General features: G+C 40.0%; 1 protein-coding gene across 7 annotated transcripts in view; it reads left to right on the forward strand.

Moving 5' to 3' along the window:
- The window catches only part of PTK2B (protein tyrosine kinase 2 beta), a 2401727-nt gene that overhangs the window by 2350621 nt on the left and 30563 nt on the right, over positions 1 to 20543 (forward strand). For all 7 annotated transcript variants that reach the window (XM_044062346.1, XM_044062339.1, XM_044062341.1 and 4 more), the window contains 2 exons: positions 2094 to 2140; positions 2293 to 2436. In XM_044062346.1, coding sequence (XP_043918281.1) covers positions 2094 to 2140; positions 2293 to 2436 — 191 coding nt within the window. The remainder of the gene's footprint in view (positions 1 to 2093; positions 2141 to 2292; positions 2437 to 20543) is intronic.

Here is a 20543-nt window from a genome sequence, read left to right on the forward strand (position 1 = left end):
GTACATAAACAAGAAGGGGGGAACCCACTCATACACTCTCTGCAGACTAGCTATGGCTCTGTGGAACACAGCCTTGAGCTACCAAGTGCACCTACAGGCTCATTTCCTGCCAGGAAAGCTAAACACACTGACAGATGACCTAAGCAGAAATTTCATGGACCCACACAAGTGGAAACTGGAACCAAAGATATTCAACATGTTGAGAAACAAATGGGGGAGCCCAGATATAGACCTGTTTGCCTCCCCCCAGAACTACCAATTGTAAATATTCTGCACAAGGACTCCCCACAAATAAGCTTGGAACATGGATGCCCTGTCCTTCACCTGGAAAAACCTATCAGTTTATGTCTTTCCCCCTTTGCCTCTCCTCTCCAAGGTACTACTGAAGATCAAACAGGACAAATCAAGGATGATACTGATTGCACCAGACTGGCCACACCAACACTGGTACCTCCTTCTTCGCAGTGTGTCACTGTTGGCACCATGGCACCTGCCTCAGACCCCAGCCCTGCTGTCCCAGCAGGTGGGCCAGATTCATCAAAATTCATGCCTCAGCTATTTCAGCTCATTACAACACAGAACCACCCTTCTTCTCTCATCCACTGCTGAAACAGTTCCTCAGAGGGGCCAAAAACGTAAGACCACCCAGGAGAGCCCCTACTCCAGCCTGGGACCATAACTTTGTATTGGAAAAACTCACTCTACCTCCTTTTTTGAACCTGCTGCTAATGAAGAGTTGAAATGCCTTTCTTGGAAAACAGCCTTCCTTTTAGCCATCACTTCAGCAAGAAGGGTGTCTGAATTAGAGGCCCTAATGGCAGTTGAGCCTTTTATCATTTTTCATGCAGACAGAGTGTTCCCCAGGACCAACCCCTCCTTCTTGCCCAAGGTGGTATCCAGTGTGGCCCTTAATCAGTCCATTCATTTGTCAACCTTCTTTTCTAATCCACAGAACAAAGGGGAGCAAATACTGCACTCCTTAGATGTGCATAGACAACTTAGATTTTATTTGGACAGGACTAAACCTCTCAGGAAATCTGAACAACTGCTGGTTGCATTTTCTGCAGGGGCAGAGGAGAAGGCCATTTCAAAGCAAACCATTTCTAAATGGATAGGCCATTGCATTCAGTTCTGCTATAAGCACCATGGAAAACCTACCCCACTGGGGATTAGAGCACATTCAACCAGGGCTGCATCTACCTCTACAGCTTTTCTGAAGGTGTCCCTACCAGGGACATCCTAGAAGCTGCTACCCTGGAGTTCAGTACATATCTTCACCAAGCAATCCCATTTTCCAATTTTGTCTAAATCCAGCGCTGGCGTTGCCACTGCAGTCTTGCAGGGCCATATAGCTGGTCCTAATGCTATCTAAATTCCTCCTCCCATCCTTAGCTTTGGGAATCTACCCAAATGTGATGACTGCAACAGTGAAACACGAAGAACATAGTACAGTTGTGTACACTTACCATAAATGTAGATGTTCTAGTGTATTCACTGTTGCAGTCCTAGTTACCCTCCCTCCAGACCCCTGACTTCTTTTGGCTATACTTCTATTCTTGCTTTCTATGTTTAAAGCTTTTTGGTGTATTTGCTTTTTTGTTAGAGGTTTAACCTTATGTATATATAATTGCTTCCCATTATGGGGGCACGTGACATCTGGGGCAAGAAAAACTGATGTAATGGTGTCGGCTGCATGCTTTATACCCCTGACTACCTGACGTCATGGAATATGAGACAGCAACCGATGCAGGACCCAAGACTTTGTTAATCAGGCCGACTGAGGGCTACTGCACGCAGATAACCCAAATGTGATGACTGCAGCAGTGAGTACACCCGAACATCTACATATATGGTAAGTGTACACAACTGTACTTTTTGTCTGCCCATATGTACTTATCTACGTATATGTTAACTGGACAATTGCATTAGGAAAACTACAATTCCTTGTTTTATTTTTTGTTCTTTTTATACTCTGGTTCTTTAATGTAATAATTATAATAATGCTGGCGCAGTCTATGAAATGTACATTACAGTTTATCTATCTATATACATTTATATTTATATATTCATTAACCTGTTTTCTTTATCTTCAGCTCAGTTTACTGGTCCACCTCAAAAACCTCCACGTTTGACAACACAGGTAACTTATTTTACTTCTAAAATACTTTTGTCCATACTACATATGCCTCGACTACTGCTTGGATTCTGTTACCCAAATCAGAAGAAGGCCTTACATAAGACATTTCTTTTCAATTTATCTTGGTTTTTTTTTTTTATTGTTCCATCTGTTAGGCACTTCAACCAGCTCCTACAGCTAACCTTGACCGCACAGATGACAAAGTATATAGCAATGTTATGGAGCTGGTCAAATCAGTATTACTGCTGAAAAATGAAATCTACCAGCTCCCTCAAGAGGAATATGTCAACGGAGTGAAGGTAAGAAATGTGTAGAGCTAGAGAACATTTCTTGTAGTATGAGCACCAAAAGTATCCGTACATTGTGAAATACAAATGCTGAAAGTTAAAATAAAATTGCAGTCGTCTTCCATTTCAATAACTGGTGACAAATTATACTGACGCTAGCGACCATCATAAGAAACTGTACTGAAACTAGCGATCATGACAAAAAATTGTAGTGAATTTAGCAAACATCATAAGAAATTGTGCTGAAGCTAGCGATCATCACAAAAAATTGTAGTGAAGCTAGCAAACATCATAAGAAATTCTGCTGAAGCTAGCGATCATCACAAAAAACTGTAGTGAAGCTAGCAAACATCATAAGAAATTCTGCTGAAGCTAGCGATCCTCAGAAGAAATTATACTGAAGCTAGCAACTATCACAAAAAATTATACTGAAGCTAGTGATCATCATAAGAAATTGCACTGAAGCTAGCAGTCATCACAGGAAATTGTACTGAAGCAAGTGATCATCACAAGAAATTATACAGTTAACCAAAAAAAAAAAAAAAGAGAGATTGTTGCAATGTGCAGATCTGACAATTGGCAAATGCATAGATTGCCTTTAGCCATTCGAAACACCTGCCTGTTACTGAAAGGGATATGTATGTGCAATATTTATGAAGTATCAAACATAAGTCTGCAAGCAAGCACACGTTTGGCAAACATTCACATGGTTGCTTATTTGGTCTTTGCTGTCTGCACAGTACCCTCAAGTGCCTATTCCCACCGTTGATTGAATGATTGCTTAGAGTTTCACACAAAGCGAGACCACAGGATCTAGGAATCAATCCCAAAATTACAGAATCCAGTTCTGTAACAGGTGACCTGCTTAATCCATCCATCCTCAACCCCTTTTATCCATTTTTGCACATGGAGTTGGGGTTGGCGTGTCACTTTAACAGTGACAATCATCTCGAGCTTAGGTTCACACCACTGAGTGGCTAGCTCTGCCATGGAAGTTGTCAAATCTAAATTACCAGCATAACCCTCAGCATTTGATTTTCTTAAATTTTCGTAGCCAAATTAGTTGACATATGTTGTTCCAGTTTTTCCAAAAAGTATCAGTTGCTATGAAATTTGCTTGAATGTTGGCATCACCACGTCTTGGGAGATTCCTTTCTACAAAATGTGGCAAGCACAGTTTATACAATAGCAGTGGGTATGAGGGACCTGCCCTCTCATTGTCTGTTGCTTTATTTGCATTCATTTAAGACCATTTCCATTTGGAGGAACAGTATTCAGTGAAAAAAGAAGCTTGAGTCATGTATGGGTTGTCTTCCAGTTGCATTAATGATTATAGGTACTTTATCCACATACAGTCACTTTGGAACATAGTCAATAAGTGATATGTGAACACCGTCTGTTTTAGAGTGCAGGCAAATATTTAAACTATGTCCTGAGGTTAACAGTGGTGAGAGATAGAGAGAGAGTAGTTGTAACTGGGACTAACAGGTATTCTGGTACAGAAAAGTATAAGTTGCAAGGAAGCATGGACTCATTATATAGGCAGTGCAGATAACTAGTGATATAAGAACCAATGGAATTTGAAAGGAAAGAGTTGGCAGAGAAAGGCATAAGGAATTAATTCTGCTTTATATATATATATATATATATATATATATATATATATATATATATATATATAGATAGATAGATATATAGATAGATAGATATATCTGTCTCCTTTGTAAACAAATAATTGTATGTGATTAATTTATTTTATATTTCGGTGACAGAAACAACTACTGGTACAGTAAGGCAGGATGTATGGTCTGAAACAGAAATTCTGAAAGGTAGACTAGGAGAGCTGTAGTAGTTTACATACAGTGCGTAGTCTAATTGACTCTGCAGTCTGAATCATTGAAACTATCACACACACATTGGTTCATAGGTGAATACTAGGTTGACTGCCCTAAAGGGTCATTTTAAGCATAGACAGTAACCTGAGGTCAGAATCAAACCCTGTACCTTGTGTTTATGAGGCAAAACCTTAATTATTGTCCCAAACCTACCCCCTCATCACCATATTTACTCTTAAACTAAAATTGCATTCATCATTTTGTTCATGTGTCCATGCCAGTAAGTGGTCTATATTATAACATCGAAGTTCAAAAACTTCAAATGTCATAATATTGAACCCTTTAGTGCGAAAGCTGAGGATAGCAAAGCCTCGGAACATCAGAATTTTACCTAGGGTAAGGTTTCGGTGGTCTGTGGCTTCACTATTTACAGCAGTGTTGTGCGATGGTTACAGACTGGGTTTAGGGAAGTGAGCGAACGGAGGTTACGGATTGGGTTCAGGTAAGTGTGGTGCGATGGTTATGGACCGGGTTAAGGTAAGTGAGCGAACGGACTGGGTTAAGTTGAGTGTGTGGTAGTTAAGGACTTTAGGGTTAGGGTGTGGGTGAGGTGAGTGCGCAGTAGTGACAGACTTTAGGTTAGGGGTGGGTTAAGTGAGTTAGGGTTAGGGCGCTGGTCAGGTAAATGTGTGATTGTGTGGATGTTCATCGTGTTTCACTGCTGCAGTCATTGCACTTGGGTTATCCTGCCGTCAGGAGGTCCCGCAGACGGCCAGAGTTCCAAAGTCTTTGTCCGGTGTCAGTTGCTGTCACCTCTTCCCTGATGTCAGTGTGCCAGGGGTATATAAGATGCAGCTAACGCCATTTTCTTCAGTCTTTCCGCGTGGTGCCCGAAGCAAAAGCAGTTCGCAAGTGCCGGTCGGCCGACTCCTGAGACTGAGATTTTCAAATTCGAATTTCAGAACCGAAGTCTTCAATAAAGCTAAGTACACCGTTGGGGGAACTTTTTCTTGCCTAAGACCGATGTCAGTAAAAGTTAATAATTATATTTCTTGTGGGAAGCAAATACCTCATAAGGATTTTCACTCTTACTGTATTCCATGCCTAGGCCCAGACTAGTTGCCGGTTTTGTGCTAGATTTAACAAGCGCTCTATTAAACGTCGGTTTGATTTTGCTCGCCATTATTTTGGCTGAAGGTTCAATTATACCATGCCGTTGGAACAACCGATGACCGGAATATACAAAAAATGCAAAGACAAAGATAATGACAGGCATTCGAGGTCCAAAACTGATGAGGAAGCCTCTTCTAGGCCAGTCGCTGGTTTGCCGCTTCTCAGTGAGGTGCATTTGCAGCCCCTGACACCCGCTACCTCAGAGCCACAGGCTGCATCCGACTCCCACGTGGAGATTTCTGGGCCTCTGGAAACTCAAGGTATTGGGCCTGCGGAAATTAACCCCTCAGATTGGTCCGGAGCCGCTGAGCAGGCATTGGCTTCTAAGGGTGTTTTCAGACCTTTACAGCTTACCATCAAAACAACAACCAAGTCTAAAACTTCATTAAAGACAAAGAAACAAGTACAGCATCCACCTGGACAGGCCTCCATGCCTAAAAAACAGATGCTGAAAATGGCCGAAGACCTAATTACTCTGATCAGGGGTTCCCATCCCCCTCCTGATAAAAGGCCTAGGCAGGATACAGACTATGATTCCTCTGACCAGGTTTCCATTTCTTCTGATTCCTCTTCAGTCCAGGGATACTCTTTACCCCCCTATGAGGACTCTGATGCTGAAGAATCTATCCCTTCAGCCTCTCATCCTGAGGAATACTCTTTTGGGGAAACTTTACATACCATGAGGGAGCATTTCTATTGGGAGAGCCAGGATTATTCAGAATCCAAGAAAAGGCTCAGAGATTTTCTCGTATTGCGTCAACATAGGCCCCTTGCTATTCTGCCTGTGTTAGATATTGTGGATGATGTGTTCTCTGAATCCAGTTTAACCCCTGATTCTTTGCCCCCAGCACCAGTCAAGCCAGATAGGCACTACAGAGTCCCTGACTCTCCTAAATTTCTTTATAAAAACCCTGCTGCTGACCCAGAAACTATTTCCCAGGGTCCCAAAGGGGTAAAGGCTTCCACTGCTAAGAATCCAGTTCCCTCTGACAGGGATTCAAGAGCATTATATAGATGGGGGAAGAAAGTTTACACTTCTGCAACTTTTGCAGTAAGGGCTTTAACGTGCCAGTTCCACATGCTTAAATACCAGCAATATTTAATGCCTCTGTTAAAACAGAAAATGCTTACAAGTTCAGAAAGTCCTGACTACAAGGAGATGCAGGATTTATTGCATGCAGCTGAGCAAGTGTGAAAGCATACTCTGCAATGTGGTTTTGATTCATTAGAGGCTTCTTGAAGAGCCGCAGTTACAGGCTCTGTGATTCGAAGGCATGCTTGGTTAAAAGAATAAGGTTTACCTGATCATGTTAAGGCAAAATTATTGGATGCTCCTTTACAGCATGATATCTTGTTTGGTGTTAAGGCAGAAGAGGTATTAAAGAAAATGGAGGATAACACAAAATCTATGCAAACAGTGAAGGATTTCTTATAGGTACAGCTACCTCGATTTAGCAGAAATTGGCCTTCTAAAAATTGGTCCTTTCCAGTGTCAGACAGACCACAAAGAGGCAGATACAGATGCCCAAGAGGCAGATCTCAGCCCCAAGGCTCTTACAGACAATGACAGTGGGGTGCATCTACCCCAAAAGGAGGAGAAGACAAGTCACAACCTTATAGGAAACAGTCCCAATGACTTCCCCCTTCACATGCCAAGCACTTACCTTTTGGCAGCTCCCTTAGGGGGAAAACTAGCTCTTTTTTCACAAAATTGGCATATAATCACCCAAGACAAATGGGTTCTGGACATTGTGTCTCAAGGTTACAGGTTCCACTTTCACACTCTACCAAGGTCAAAAGGAATGCCAGACCTGCCACAAAATCAATGGGCAGAGGCACAAAAGCAAATTTCAGCCCTCATGGACATGAGAGCTATTCAAAAAGTGCCACAGCAGGAACAAGGACAAGAATTTTACTCAAGACTTTTCTTGGTCCCCAGAAAGGACAAAGCTTGGAGACCCATACTGGACCTATCCACTCTAAATACTTACCTGGATATTCCGAAATTCAAAATGTTGACACTACAGCAACTTCTTCCCATGCTGGGCAAGAAGGCTTGGCTTGTTACCTTGGACCTCAAAGAGGTATACCTGCATGTCCCAATCAGACAAAACTGCAGACGATACCTCAGATTCATAGCTGGCACCATGCATTACCAATTCTCTGCACTGCCCTTTGACTTATCCTCTGCGCCCAGGGTCTTCACAAAATGCCTGGCACCGGTAATTGCATTTTGCAGACAAAAAGGAATTCAAATATATCCCTACTTGGACGACTGTCTTATTCAAGCAGACAGCAAGGACATCCTTCTACAGCATCTGGCATTTGTAAAAAGACTGCTCATTTGCCTGGGGTACACAGTAAACGAAAAGAAGTCAAAACTAGTGCCCTCACAAGAGATAATATTCCTGGGTGCAAGCTTAAATACAGTGGTCCAGATGGCTTATCTCACGCCAGACAAACAAAGGCATCTGACTCAGTACTTTCAACTGATGGCAACAAAGACCCAACTCCCTGCAAGAAAAATTCTGCAGGCCTTGGGGTACATGGCATCCTGCATACTACTAATACCATATGCCAGACTGCATATGAGGAAATTACAATGGTACCTAAAAAGTGTTTGGACTCAACACTGTCACAGTTTGGAAACAATAATACCACTTATTCCCTGCCTACAACAGGAGTTTCAATGGTGGGCACAGGCATGTCAACACAACAAGGGACAGCCTTTCACTTTACCCACAGCCAGGCAAACACTAACAACAGATGCTTTGGATTACGCCTGGGGAGCACACATGGCAGGAAAATGTATTCAGGGCAAGTGGGCCGCAGACCAAATGCATCTTCACATCAATCAAAAAGAGATGCAAGCTGTACAAAATGCCCTAACTGCTTTCAAGGACCTTCTGCATCCAGGACAACTATTACTAAAGATGGACAACACCCCAGTTATGTGGTAGATAAACAAGCAAGGGGGCACTCATTCCTATCCCCTCTGCAGACAAGCCATGACTTTGTGGAACACAGCACTGGCTTATCAAGTTCATCTGCAAGCACAATTCCTGCCAGGAAAGAAAAATACTCTGGCAGACGACTTAAGCAGAAACATCATGGATCCTCACAAATGGAAATTAAATTCACAAGTATTCAGCATGATAACACAAAGATGGGGGTGCCCAGACATAGATCTTTTTGCCTCCCCTCTGAACTGCCAACTACAAAAATTTTGCACAAGGACTTACCACACACAAGCATGGAAAGTGGACGCTCTCTCGTTCAGCTGGAAAACCCTAAAAGTTTATGCCTTCCCACCACTGCCTCTCCTTTCAAAGGTATTTCTAAAAGCCAGACAAGAAAGGCCAAAAATTATCCTGATTGCCCCAGACTGGCCATGCCAGCACTGGTACCCAATCTTAAACAACTTGGCTCACGACCCAGCATGGATTTTACCTCAAATCCCCCATCTTCTGACTCAACAAAACAATCCTGCACAGCCAGCTCAAAACTTTAAACCTGGCTGCATGGCAGATTACTTAGCCAAGCAACCAACACCTCTCTCTAAAGCTGTTATGGATGTCATTTTGGAGGCCAGGAGGCCCAGCACCAGGAAATCCTATTCAGAAAAGTGGAAGAGATTCTGCACCTGGAACCAGGCTCAAAGCTTTGACCCTCTTGTTCCAAATATTCCTCAGATTCTACAATACTTAACTGAGATGCTGGACAAAGGCCTATCCTTTTCATCAATTAAGATCCACGCCTCTGCCATTTCAGCTCATTACAACACAGATCCTCCTATTTTCTCTCATCCATTGCTAAAATAGTACCTCAGAGGGGCCAAAAACATAAGACCGCCCCGGAGAGCACCAACACCAACTTGGGACCTCAACTTTGTCTTGGAAAAACTAACTTTACCTTCTTTTGAACCAGCCAATTCAGCAGGATTAAAATATGTGCCATGGAAAACTGCTCTGCTTCTGGCAATAACCTCAGCACGAAGAGTCTCAGAGTTACAGGCACTAACGGCAGTGGAATCTTTCATCATTTTTCATCAGGACAGGTTTTTTTTAAGAACAAACCCTACATTTATACCATAGGTGGTATCCAGTGTGGCTCTTAACCAAACTATTCACTTGCCAACATTTTATCCAAATCCCCAGAATAAAGGGGAGAGACTTCTGCACTCATTGGACATACACAGGCAGTTATGCTTCTACTTGGACAAAACAAAAGCTTTCAGGAAAACTGAGCAATTGTTTGTAGCATATGCTGCAGGATCACAGGGAAAGGCTATTTCAAAGCAGGCCATCTCAAAGTGGATAGGACACTGTATCCATTTCTGCTACAGACAGCATGGAAAAACTGTACCTAGCAACATTAGGCCACATTCCACCAGGGCTACAGCCACTTCAACTGCCTACCTTAGAGGAGTACCTACCAAGGATATTTTGGAAGTTGCAACTTGGAGTTCAGTGCATACCTTTACCAAGCATTACCACCTGCCTATTAACTCTAAATCCAGAGCTGGCTTTGCCACTGCAGTGCTGCAGGGCCTCATAGCCACCCCGAATGCTTTATAGAACGAGCCACCCAACCTCAGCTTTGGGATTCAACCCAAGTGTAATGACTTCAGCAGTGAAACACGATGAACATAGTACAGTTTTGTACCTACCATAAATGTAGATGTTCGAGTGTATTCACTGCTGCAGTCCAGGTTACCCACTCTCCATCCCCACTTTCTTAGCTGGGACTTATCTATACCTTTCTACCTATAAGGGTTGGGAGGGTGGCCTAATGGTTAAGGTGTTTGCCTTACAAACACAAGGTGCAGGGTTTGAGTCTCACAAGGGATAATTGGCTAGGCTTAAAATGGCTCACAAGGGTAGTTAGCCTAGTACTAATCTATGAACCTATGGACCTATAAACCTACGTGGTGTATTTGCTTGTAACTGAAGGTATTGCTTTTATTTTTTATGTATGTTTTATTAGCAATATGTGTTGCCTACCTATTTGGGGGCACCTGACATCTGGGGCAAGAAAAACTGAAGAAAATGGCGTCGGCTGCATCTTATATACCCCTGGCGCAGTGACGTCAGGGAAGAGGTGACAGCAACAGACGCCAGACCAAGACTTTGGAACTCTGGCCGACTGCGGGACCGCCTTACGGCGGGATAACCCAAGTGTAATGACTGCAACATTGAATACACTCGAACATCTACATTTATGGTAGGTACAAAACTGTACTATGTGAGGGTTAGGGTGGGGTAGGTGAGTTAAGGTTAGAGAGCGGGTAAGGTGAGTGTGCGATAGTAAGGGACCTTAGGGTTAGGATTGGGTTAAGGTAAGTGGGTAGTTAGTGGTGTATGTCTGGTTTATTGTAGGGTTTTGTGAAGTGTATGTGTGTGGATTATTTATTTTGGTGTGCTTGAGTTGTCTGTATGTTTGTCGGAACAGCCAATTTTTTTCCCTGGGAAAAAAATTCGCTATTCTGATTGTTCGGTTTTCTGGTGTTTCGATTGAATGGGGTCGATATTATAACATTCGATGTTTTTAGACTTCGATGTTATAATATAGACCCCCAGTAAGTATGTGTATATATGTATATATGCATATATAAAATAATCCCTGCATATACAAGCACCTATGGAGATTATTGAAATTGTGCTGTAGAATGACAATTCATAGGTTTAGTAAATATGCAGCGAGTATCTTGGAATATATTGTTTTCAAAACATACTATATCTTAATATTTGGAGTGATAAGTAGAAAATTGGACTAAAAAGGCATGCTTAAGGCCCTAACATGGAAACATGCTGGGAGAATCTGTAGGTGCTTGTTTTGAAAACTTCAAGTATAACTCAAAAATGTGTTGGGAGACCTAGCACATTTCTTTGAAAACAAACTCATCACATTAATACAATTAAGCCAAAACTACTTAAAAAATCAAAAATATGAAAACTGTACCTTTCAATTTCTTTGCTAAAGAATTCTATACAAACCCACATTAGTGGGAGCACAAAGGCCCAAGATCAGGTACAATTTTTAAATGTTATTCCAATTAACTTAAAATTTTAATAGAACAACAGGTTTTGCATCAACATGAAACACTAATCTTTGACTTTATTGATGATTATAACCCTCATTGATTTACCTGAATATCAAAACATTTATAGAGTACAGTGCAAAAATATGAGGCAAATTCAGGCACATTCTACAAAAACAAGGCAGTTAGTAGCTGTGTGTTTCATCAAAGTAAAAACATAGGGAAAATGCAGAGAACAGTACCCTTATCATCTACAATAATTGTTGTGGGAAACTGTGTCCCCTACAGGACAGAGTACCTAACCCCGACTTTATATATAATCCCAAAGCTAACCCTAACTGTAATCTAAAATAAGACCTTGTCCCTAACCACAACCCAACCCCCAACACTAACCCTTAAATCTCTAATGCACAAATAGTACAGCAGTCACATTTAGCCAAATGGCATTTCAGTATCTTCCCACAAATCACAGTATCTCAAAGGGTCTGAACTCAATTTTTTTAACTGTCTGCAGATAAGAAACCCACTTCCCATTCTAGGATAACATTACTGGAATGTGAAGTATCGTCTGTATCAGATTCCAACATGCTAGTAACTTCACCACTGTAACCATATGGACAAAATCCATAAAACCCAGTAAGTTAAGACTTGTACTGCAGTTCTAAAGCATTTTGTAATGCCTTTTTGGGGGGGGGGGGAGCAACATGAACCCACTGAGACATAAGAAAGTCTCCTGCTTTATAAAATAAAAATATATGATATAAAAGATTATTGGTTGAGTAATGCAAAACCTTCTACAAAGTCACACTATGTTACATGAGATGAAAATCTATCATCCTTGTTCACATTGAGATAACTGCAACCACACAGCCCTTCTTAGTAACACAATAATATAGAGGTTTGGTCACCTGCCATGTCAGCAACACCCATGTCATTGAAGGCATCAGTTGGCAGAAATATGTTAGACTGATGCAGAATTCCAGCAGCTATCATTGAATGCAGAAACAGTACTGAGAATGACAGGCTGACTAACAAACATGGTGTAGACTGCCCATAAGCATTTGTAGTGTATCACAAAGGTGACAGGCATGGGAATGTAAGTAACGTTTGAAGGAACGGTAATGCATGGGTGACCCCATGCATCTTCCCTTCTACAAATGTCACATACATTGGCATGCCTTGCAGCTTGGTGGCATGGTGTACCACCACACTTTGTGCATGCATGGTTTATCTGTACTAGTGGCATGGTGTACCACTGCACTGTCCACACCTATGATTTATCTGTACTAGTGGCATGGTGTACCACCTCACTTTGCACACCTATGATTTATCTGCAGTAGTAGCATGATGTCCCACCACACTTTGCATACCTGTGATTTATCTGCATTAGTGGCATGGTGTACCACCACACTTTGCACACGTATGGTGTATCTGTACTAGTGACATGGTGTACCACCACACTTTGCACACATATGATTTACCTCGACTAGTGGCATGGTGTACCACCAGACTGTGTACTTGCATGGTTTATCCATAGTAGTGGCATGGTGTACCACCACACTTTGTACATGCATGGTTTATCTGCACTAGTGTCATGATGTGCCACCACACTTTGTACATGCCTGGTTTATCTGCACTAGTGGCATGGTGTACCACCTCAGTTTGCACACTATGATTTATCTGTACCAGTAGCATGGTGTACCACCACACTTTTTACATGCATGATTTATCTGTTCTAGTGGCATGGTGCACCACCACACTTTGTACATGTATGGTTTCTCTGTACTACATCTGTTGGTCAGACTCTCAATCTCTGTACTGTAGGGACCTGCATTTACCAAATTTATTTTCACCAACTGTTGATTTTGGAATTCTATCTTTACTGACATCTGGCATGGGTGTCAGCAACTAGTTAGGTTCCCAAACACCCTCATTACCTAATACAATCTGTATGCTTCTTTTTGCATACTTAAATACAGTTAAGCCTTACAAATGAAACTTAATTTATTATTATTTTTTCTTCCATTCACCTTTATTGACTTATCACTTGTGACATAGGCAAATTTACATTCATATAAAAGTAATCACACTATAATTAACATAAATATCTCAATCTCTGTACTGTAGGGACCTGCATTTACCAAATTTATTTTCACCAACTGTTGATTTTGGAATTCTATCTTTACTGACATCTGGCATGGGTGTCAGCAACTAGTTAGGTTCCCAAACACCCTCATTACATAATACAATCTGTATGCTTCTTTTTGCATACTTAAATACAGTTAAGCCTTACAAATGAAACTTAATTTATTATTATTTTTTCTTCCATTCACCTTTATTGACTTATCACTTGTGACATAGGCAAATTTACATTCATATAAAAGTAATCACACTATAATTAACATAAATATTATACTTCACATATATTGTTACATATCTTATAAACTAAGCAGCATTACATAAATTATTTAATTCCTGCCTTTTTTATTAAGCAATCACTTACTACACAGGCAATCATACATTTATATAAATAAAAACAAACCACACTGGCACAACCCTAGTTGCAAGCATTTTACATCACAGACCATACTGAGACACTCATAGTTGCAAACATTATACATCACTTATACTCTACCCAATCTTTTTCAGTCAGACTTTACATACAGTACCTCATTTAAGTCCTGCCACCTTTTGAACCTCATTCCTCTCTTGTATGTATTGTAAATTAAAAACTTAATTTAAAAATAGTAAATGTCTTTTACTATGCTTGTAATTATTTTTTACCCATCTCACAGATGTGATTATCTTTGTCTTTAAAAGGTCAGATTTGAAACTGAACTTCCTGTCACATAGGTTTACAGATGGTCTGGGATGCATTTTAGAGCATTTTCTCAACATTTTATTCCAATGGTGGCCTAAGACATCATGAAAAAGAAAAAAAATCAGTCTTATTTTTTTCTTTCAATGAAGACATAAGTTGTGCCCAAGCTTAATATTCAAAGCTGACAAAATAGTTGCTTACAGTAAACTAACAAGCCAGTAGTTATGGGAATACATAGGTCTTATCTGGGAATACTGCCTGACTCCCTAACCCCCCACAAAAAACAGTCACTGCCTATGTATCACTTTGGTGTTAGACTGGGATGAAAGCATAGGTTTGAATTGCCTTAGTCATATATTTCAAGTAACTGCTGATATACATACACATAGTATGTTCTTCACCCCTAACCCTGCCTGAAAGGCAGCCACATGTATATGTGCCTGATATGTGGTTATGAGAAAGATTTCAGTAATATATTCTAATTTGTTGCTGCTAGACAGTACTCCACTCCTACACAAGCTATAGTAACCTTCTTTGTACACCTCTGAGCTCTGTGAGAAACATTGCTCTCAATTCAAATACAAGCTATTATGACTTCGTGTGCACACCTCTAAGGTTTGACTGTGATGAAAATTAAAGTTGTAATAACCACACAATCCCCAGCCCCTCATAACCTATAGCAGCTTTCTATACACACACACATTTGAGCAGAGCTGGTTTTGGAATGGGTGTGGTTGAAAACAGAGTCTATTATCAGATTTATCCTAAAAGGGTCATATCTCAGCACCGTTCAGGTTAAACAGTGCATTCAGAAAATTGATACAATTTTCTCCAACCATCAGCAGCTTTTGTGGAGGTCCCCACAGAGGCAAGGATGATTAAGGGAGTCCCCATTATCCATTTAGACAGTCTGGTGAGTGGGGGCCGCCAGACTTCAAGAATATCTAAGTGTCTGAATGTGCTGTGATATATTTTATGTCTTACCTTTGAAATATAATTACTTATTAGCTACATTTTTTACTGATACACACACACACACACACACACACACACACACACACACACACACACACACACACACACACACACACACACACACACACACACACATTGGCATAAGCCATAGCAGTACTACTTTTGTACTTATTTCAGCAAATAGCAGCACATTGTGCAGCACTGGTACTGCTACATGAGATCAATGGATGTTGTTTAGCAGTCGCCATACAGCAGCAGAGATGTCACTTTTATTTACTTAATTGAGGAATAATGCATACTTGTCACTGTCCCTGATTTCAGAGATCGTCCCTGATTTTGTTCATACTTTTCCTTTGTAAAAAGTTTGATTTGCTGGTAAATCTTTCAGGATTACAGTCGATCAATCCAGACATCTGAGTTTTGTACTTATTGTCCAAAAATGCATGGTGATGCAAAAGGTGTTATTCAAGTAACTTTTTAAGTGAAGCAGAATAATATTTAAATGTATTCCTGATTCTGAGCCTTTATTTTATTATTTTTGGGATTACACCGAATTTTTAAGCAAAGAAATTGAGAGTTATAATATCTGGTGATCTGGTTTTATTTATAAAACTACCTGAAAGAGAAAACTATCCCTGATGATCAGAAGCATCAGATCTTCTTAAAATGCAAAGTTTGTATTGAGATAAAGGGTCTATATTAGAAACTCAAAGTTATTGAACTTCGAATACCATATGGTTGATACCATACGATCGAAGTTCAGTAACTTCTAATACATACTAAAAAATGAAAGAAAGCTAAAGTAAGTGCTGTAAGCAGGGAGGCAAGCCCCCTGCACCCCCCTATACCCCCCACTACTTATTTATACCAACTCAGAGATCGCACTTCAGTGCACTACAGTGCAGAAATGGAAAATTTCCATTTCCTACACTATAGCATAATCTCGGAGTTGGTATATTTAAGTAGCGGGTGGTGTGGGGGGAACAGCCCCCCACGAGCGGTGTGCAGGGGGGCTTGCTCCCCTGCTTAAAGCACTTAGTTTGCATTTATTTCATTTTTTAATTTTTTTATTACTCATTCAAAGTTACTGAACTTTGATCATATGGTGTCGACCATATGGTATTCGAAGTTTAGTAACTTAAAGTTTCTAATGTAGACCCAAGATAAGTCACTCTGGGTTGCTGATCTCTCTAGTGCTTATATTGCTCCTGTTCATTATCAGCTTTATCCTAACAGGGTCATAACACAGCTCTGCTCATGTTAAAGGGCATAACTAAGACATTAATAAATGTTTTTCTTCCTCATTTTTTCCCAGTCAGCAGCAGCTTTTGTGGGGCCGTGCACAGTCATAGGTTCATAGGTTGGTACTAGGCTATCGGCCCTAGAGCCTTTACAAGCCTAGCCATAACAATTCCCTGGCTATTTCTTCCCACACTATTTACTTCTCTGGACCCCTGCCTAGCAGGGTGACTGATGTTATCCCCGGGGTGAATTTCCTTTCTCCCATCCAATCATCAAGGTTCCTTTTGAAGAGGGCCAATGAGGCACTCTGCTTGACATGTATGAGCAGTCTATTCCAGAGTCTGGGGAGTTTCTGGGTCAGGAACCTATCCCTTCAGCATGTTTTGTTTATTGTGATGACAAGGTTTAGATCCCTGGAGCGTGTGGCTCTGTGGGATTGGAATTTCTTTAAGTGTAGCATGTCCAACAGCTCTAGGTTTGACATGGCCTTGTATGTTAAGCAGAGATCGCCTCTGAGTAGACGATATGCGACAGAGTATAGCTGGAGTTTTTTAAGGAGGTCAGCATAGGGCATCTGCTTTAGGCCTGTGATTCTTTTAGTGAGGTATTTCTGCGGCCTTTCCAGTTGTTGCTGATGTCTTGAGAGGTACATACCAAATAGGGCATTGTATTCTGTAATGGGTCTAATGAGGGATGAGTACAGTGGGACTCATGGGGAACAGGGGGCCCCCAGCGACCGCAGGGTTCACTGGTGCCTAAAGTTAGCTATGTAGACTGGAGAACCCTGAAGCTAAATGGATTGTGAGGCTACAGGCAGATAAGCTGCCTGAACTTAATTCATCTGTACCTTTAAAACCTGCACTAAAAAAGTGAAGTATACATCAGTAATTGCCATTTATACTTGATTGGTTAATTGTTTATCTTTGTATTATATAAGGTGTTGTGTTTTTATGGTGTTTTTATGGATCTGATGAAGCACTAGGTGTGAAAGCGCTTATCCTTTGGAATAAAGTCTCATTTGTTTTTATCAGTTTTGGTGGCAGCTTGGTTCTTGTGGAACATTTATCATATTTTTGTATTGAGCTGCTTTTAGCTGTTGGTTATATTTTTTATTCTACAGTTTCCATAATGTGTAATGTTAGATAGAGGTGTATCCCTGCCCCAAACATGCAAGTGTTGTGAGTTTCCATAATGTGTAATGTTAGATAGAGGTGTATCCCTGCCCCAAATATGTGAGTGTTGTGAGTTTCCATAATGTATAATGTTAGATATAGGTGTATCCGTGCCCCAAACATGCAAGTGTTGTGAGTTTCCATAATGTGTAATGTTAGATATAGGTGTATTCCTTGCCCCCAACATGTGAGTGTTGTGAGTTTCCATAATGTGTAATGTTAGATATACCTGTATCCCTGCCCCCAACATGCAAGTGTTGTGAGTTTCCATAATGTATAATGTTAGATATAGGTGTAACCCTGCCCCAACATGTGAGTGTTGTGAGTTTCCATAATGTGTAATGTTAGCTATAGGTGTATCCCTGCCCCCAACATGCGAATGTTGTGAGTTTCCATAATGTGTAATGTTAGATATAGGTGTATCCCTGCCCCAACATGCGAGTGTTGTGAGTTTCCATAATGTGTAATGTTAGATATAGGTGTATCCCTGCCCCCAACATATGAGTGTTGTGAGTTTCCATAATGTGTAATGTTAGATATACCTGTATCCCTGCCCCCAACATGCAAGTGTTGTGAGTTTCCATAATGTGTAATGTTAGATATAGGTGTATTCCTTGCCCCCAACATGTGAGTGTTGTGAGTTTCCATAATGTGTAATGTTAGATATACCTGTATCCCTGCCCCCAACATGCAAGTGTTGTGAGTTTCCATAATGTGTAATGTTAGATATAGGTGTAACCCTGCCCCAACATGTGAGTGTTGTGAGTTTCCATAATGTGTAATGTTAGCTATAGGTGTATCCCTGCCCCCAACATGCGAATGTTGTGAGTTTCCATAATGTGTAATGTTAGATATAGGTGTATCCCTGCCCCCAACATATGAGTGTTGTGAGTTTCCATAATGTGTAATGTTAGATATAGTTGCATCCCTGCCCCAAACATGCTAGTGTTGTGAGTTTCTATAATGTGTAATGTTAGATATAGGTGTATCTCTGCCCCCAACATGTGAGTGTTATGAGTTTCCTTAATGTGTAATGTTAGATATAGGTGTATCTCTGCCCCCAACATGCAAGTGTTGTGAGTTTCCATAATCTTATTCTCTGCAATTAAAGTATTTCCTCTTAAGATTAATATCCAAAAGGTATCTCTAAATATATATTTATAAATATATGTATGTATTATAAATTACCTGTATTCATGTTGAGTAGAGCTAAAATGTATGTAATCTGTATCTTTAGCCCTTATCATTACTGTGTAGTTATTTCAGTATAAATATTGGAACTCTGTTCTATTTTTTTTATTATTATTTATATCTATAATACAACACATATAGAAAGGTGGGCAGTATTCTACAGCAGATGTAATCAGAGACTTCAACAGAACAAACATGAATTCAGGATGACAAGATGCAATAATCTACAATATATCCCTAATTTGTAAGCAGTAAGTACTTTCTAATGATGGCATGTGTGTGTCTACAGAGAGTCTCATTTAGAAATACGAATTAAAATATCACTGAATGTACAGTCGTTTAAACCTAGTGAATAAAGAGCCTCCGGATTAACAGTCCACAGCTGTTCCTTGTGGCTCAATATGCAGTGCTTTAGATAGTTATTAGAACCAGGATATTAACGTTATCAAATTTAATAAACATATATTTGACTGAGGATACTCTAAACTGTGTTTGATAAGGACAGTACATTTTCTGAAGCATCTGAAATCACTGATATGAAAAGAAAATCTCTATTTCCAGATGCAAGATATTTGTCCAACATAGAATGTATTACGTGTACAAACTGCCACAGAACCTATTACATTCTGCATGTGATAAGTGCCTGAATTTCAAACATTTTGACACAATTCCGTATGTGTCATTTTTGGTGATGTATTCTGACTTCTGAATTTAGAAAAGGAAAAAAATATATGTTAGTAGCTGTCTTCTTTTAAGAAGTTATATCTCATTAATAAACATTCTACTTTAGGTGATACACCCAGGAGAAGAGTTGGCAGCTGTTCTATTTTCCAAATATATGTATAAATCAAAGTTTTTCTCCTTGTGAATACATAAAAAAACTTTGGAAATTCACAACTTAAGATATACCGAAGTTAATGGACAATGTATGTTTGCACATCCAGCAAATTGTATATTGAATCCACTACTTACACATGAAAACAAATAATCTCTCTTCATGTGAGTGAGGGCAGGTACTGCAGAACCATATGTCATTTTCAAACACAGTTTAGAGCATCCCTCAGCTTGATTTCTGATTATTACATTAGGTATGATTCATTTCTCTGGTTCAAAAAACTATATAAAGCACAGGATATTGAGTCATGAGGACCAATTTGGGGTTATTACGTTTAGGGCTCTTTATCCATCAGTTTTTAAATGAATGTTTATAGAGTTAGTCATATATCAATACACATTTCTTCTTTGTTATCAGTTTTCTCCTTTTGACTAGCAGGTGTTATTTTTTTTCCACCAGGGGATGAAGTTCTAGAACAATTTACATATGTGTATTTGAGATAGCCTTTAAACATTAAAGTACTTCATATATTCCATTACTTGTCCTTAGCGGTTTTCTTTAAATTATTAATATATTATCGGACTTCACAGTAATGACCGGTCTTTATAATTTTATTAATGTAACACTCTTCATTGTGGCACAAAAATATTAATGTGTTGTGCATACAGCTTAATAAGCATTTATAGTTTAAATTACTTTTTATGGTAGTAGGCTACTTTATTTATTCATTCATGCTAATTGCTGTAGTTTTAGGTCCTATCTGTTCTTCATCTCTTAATTGCTTTTATTCATTTATGGTTAAATCATGGAACTGGGTCATGTGATATGAGTTGCA

Source organism: Protopterus annectens, chromosome 2.part1 (assembly GCF_019279795.1).
Source record: "Protopterus annectens isolate FY-2018-M chromosome 2.part1, PAN1.0, whole genome shotgun sequence".
Lineage (NCBI taxonomy): Eukaryota > Metazoa > Chordata > Ceratodontiformes > Protopteridae > Protopterus > Protopterus annectens.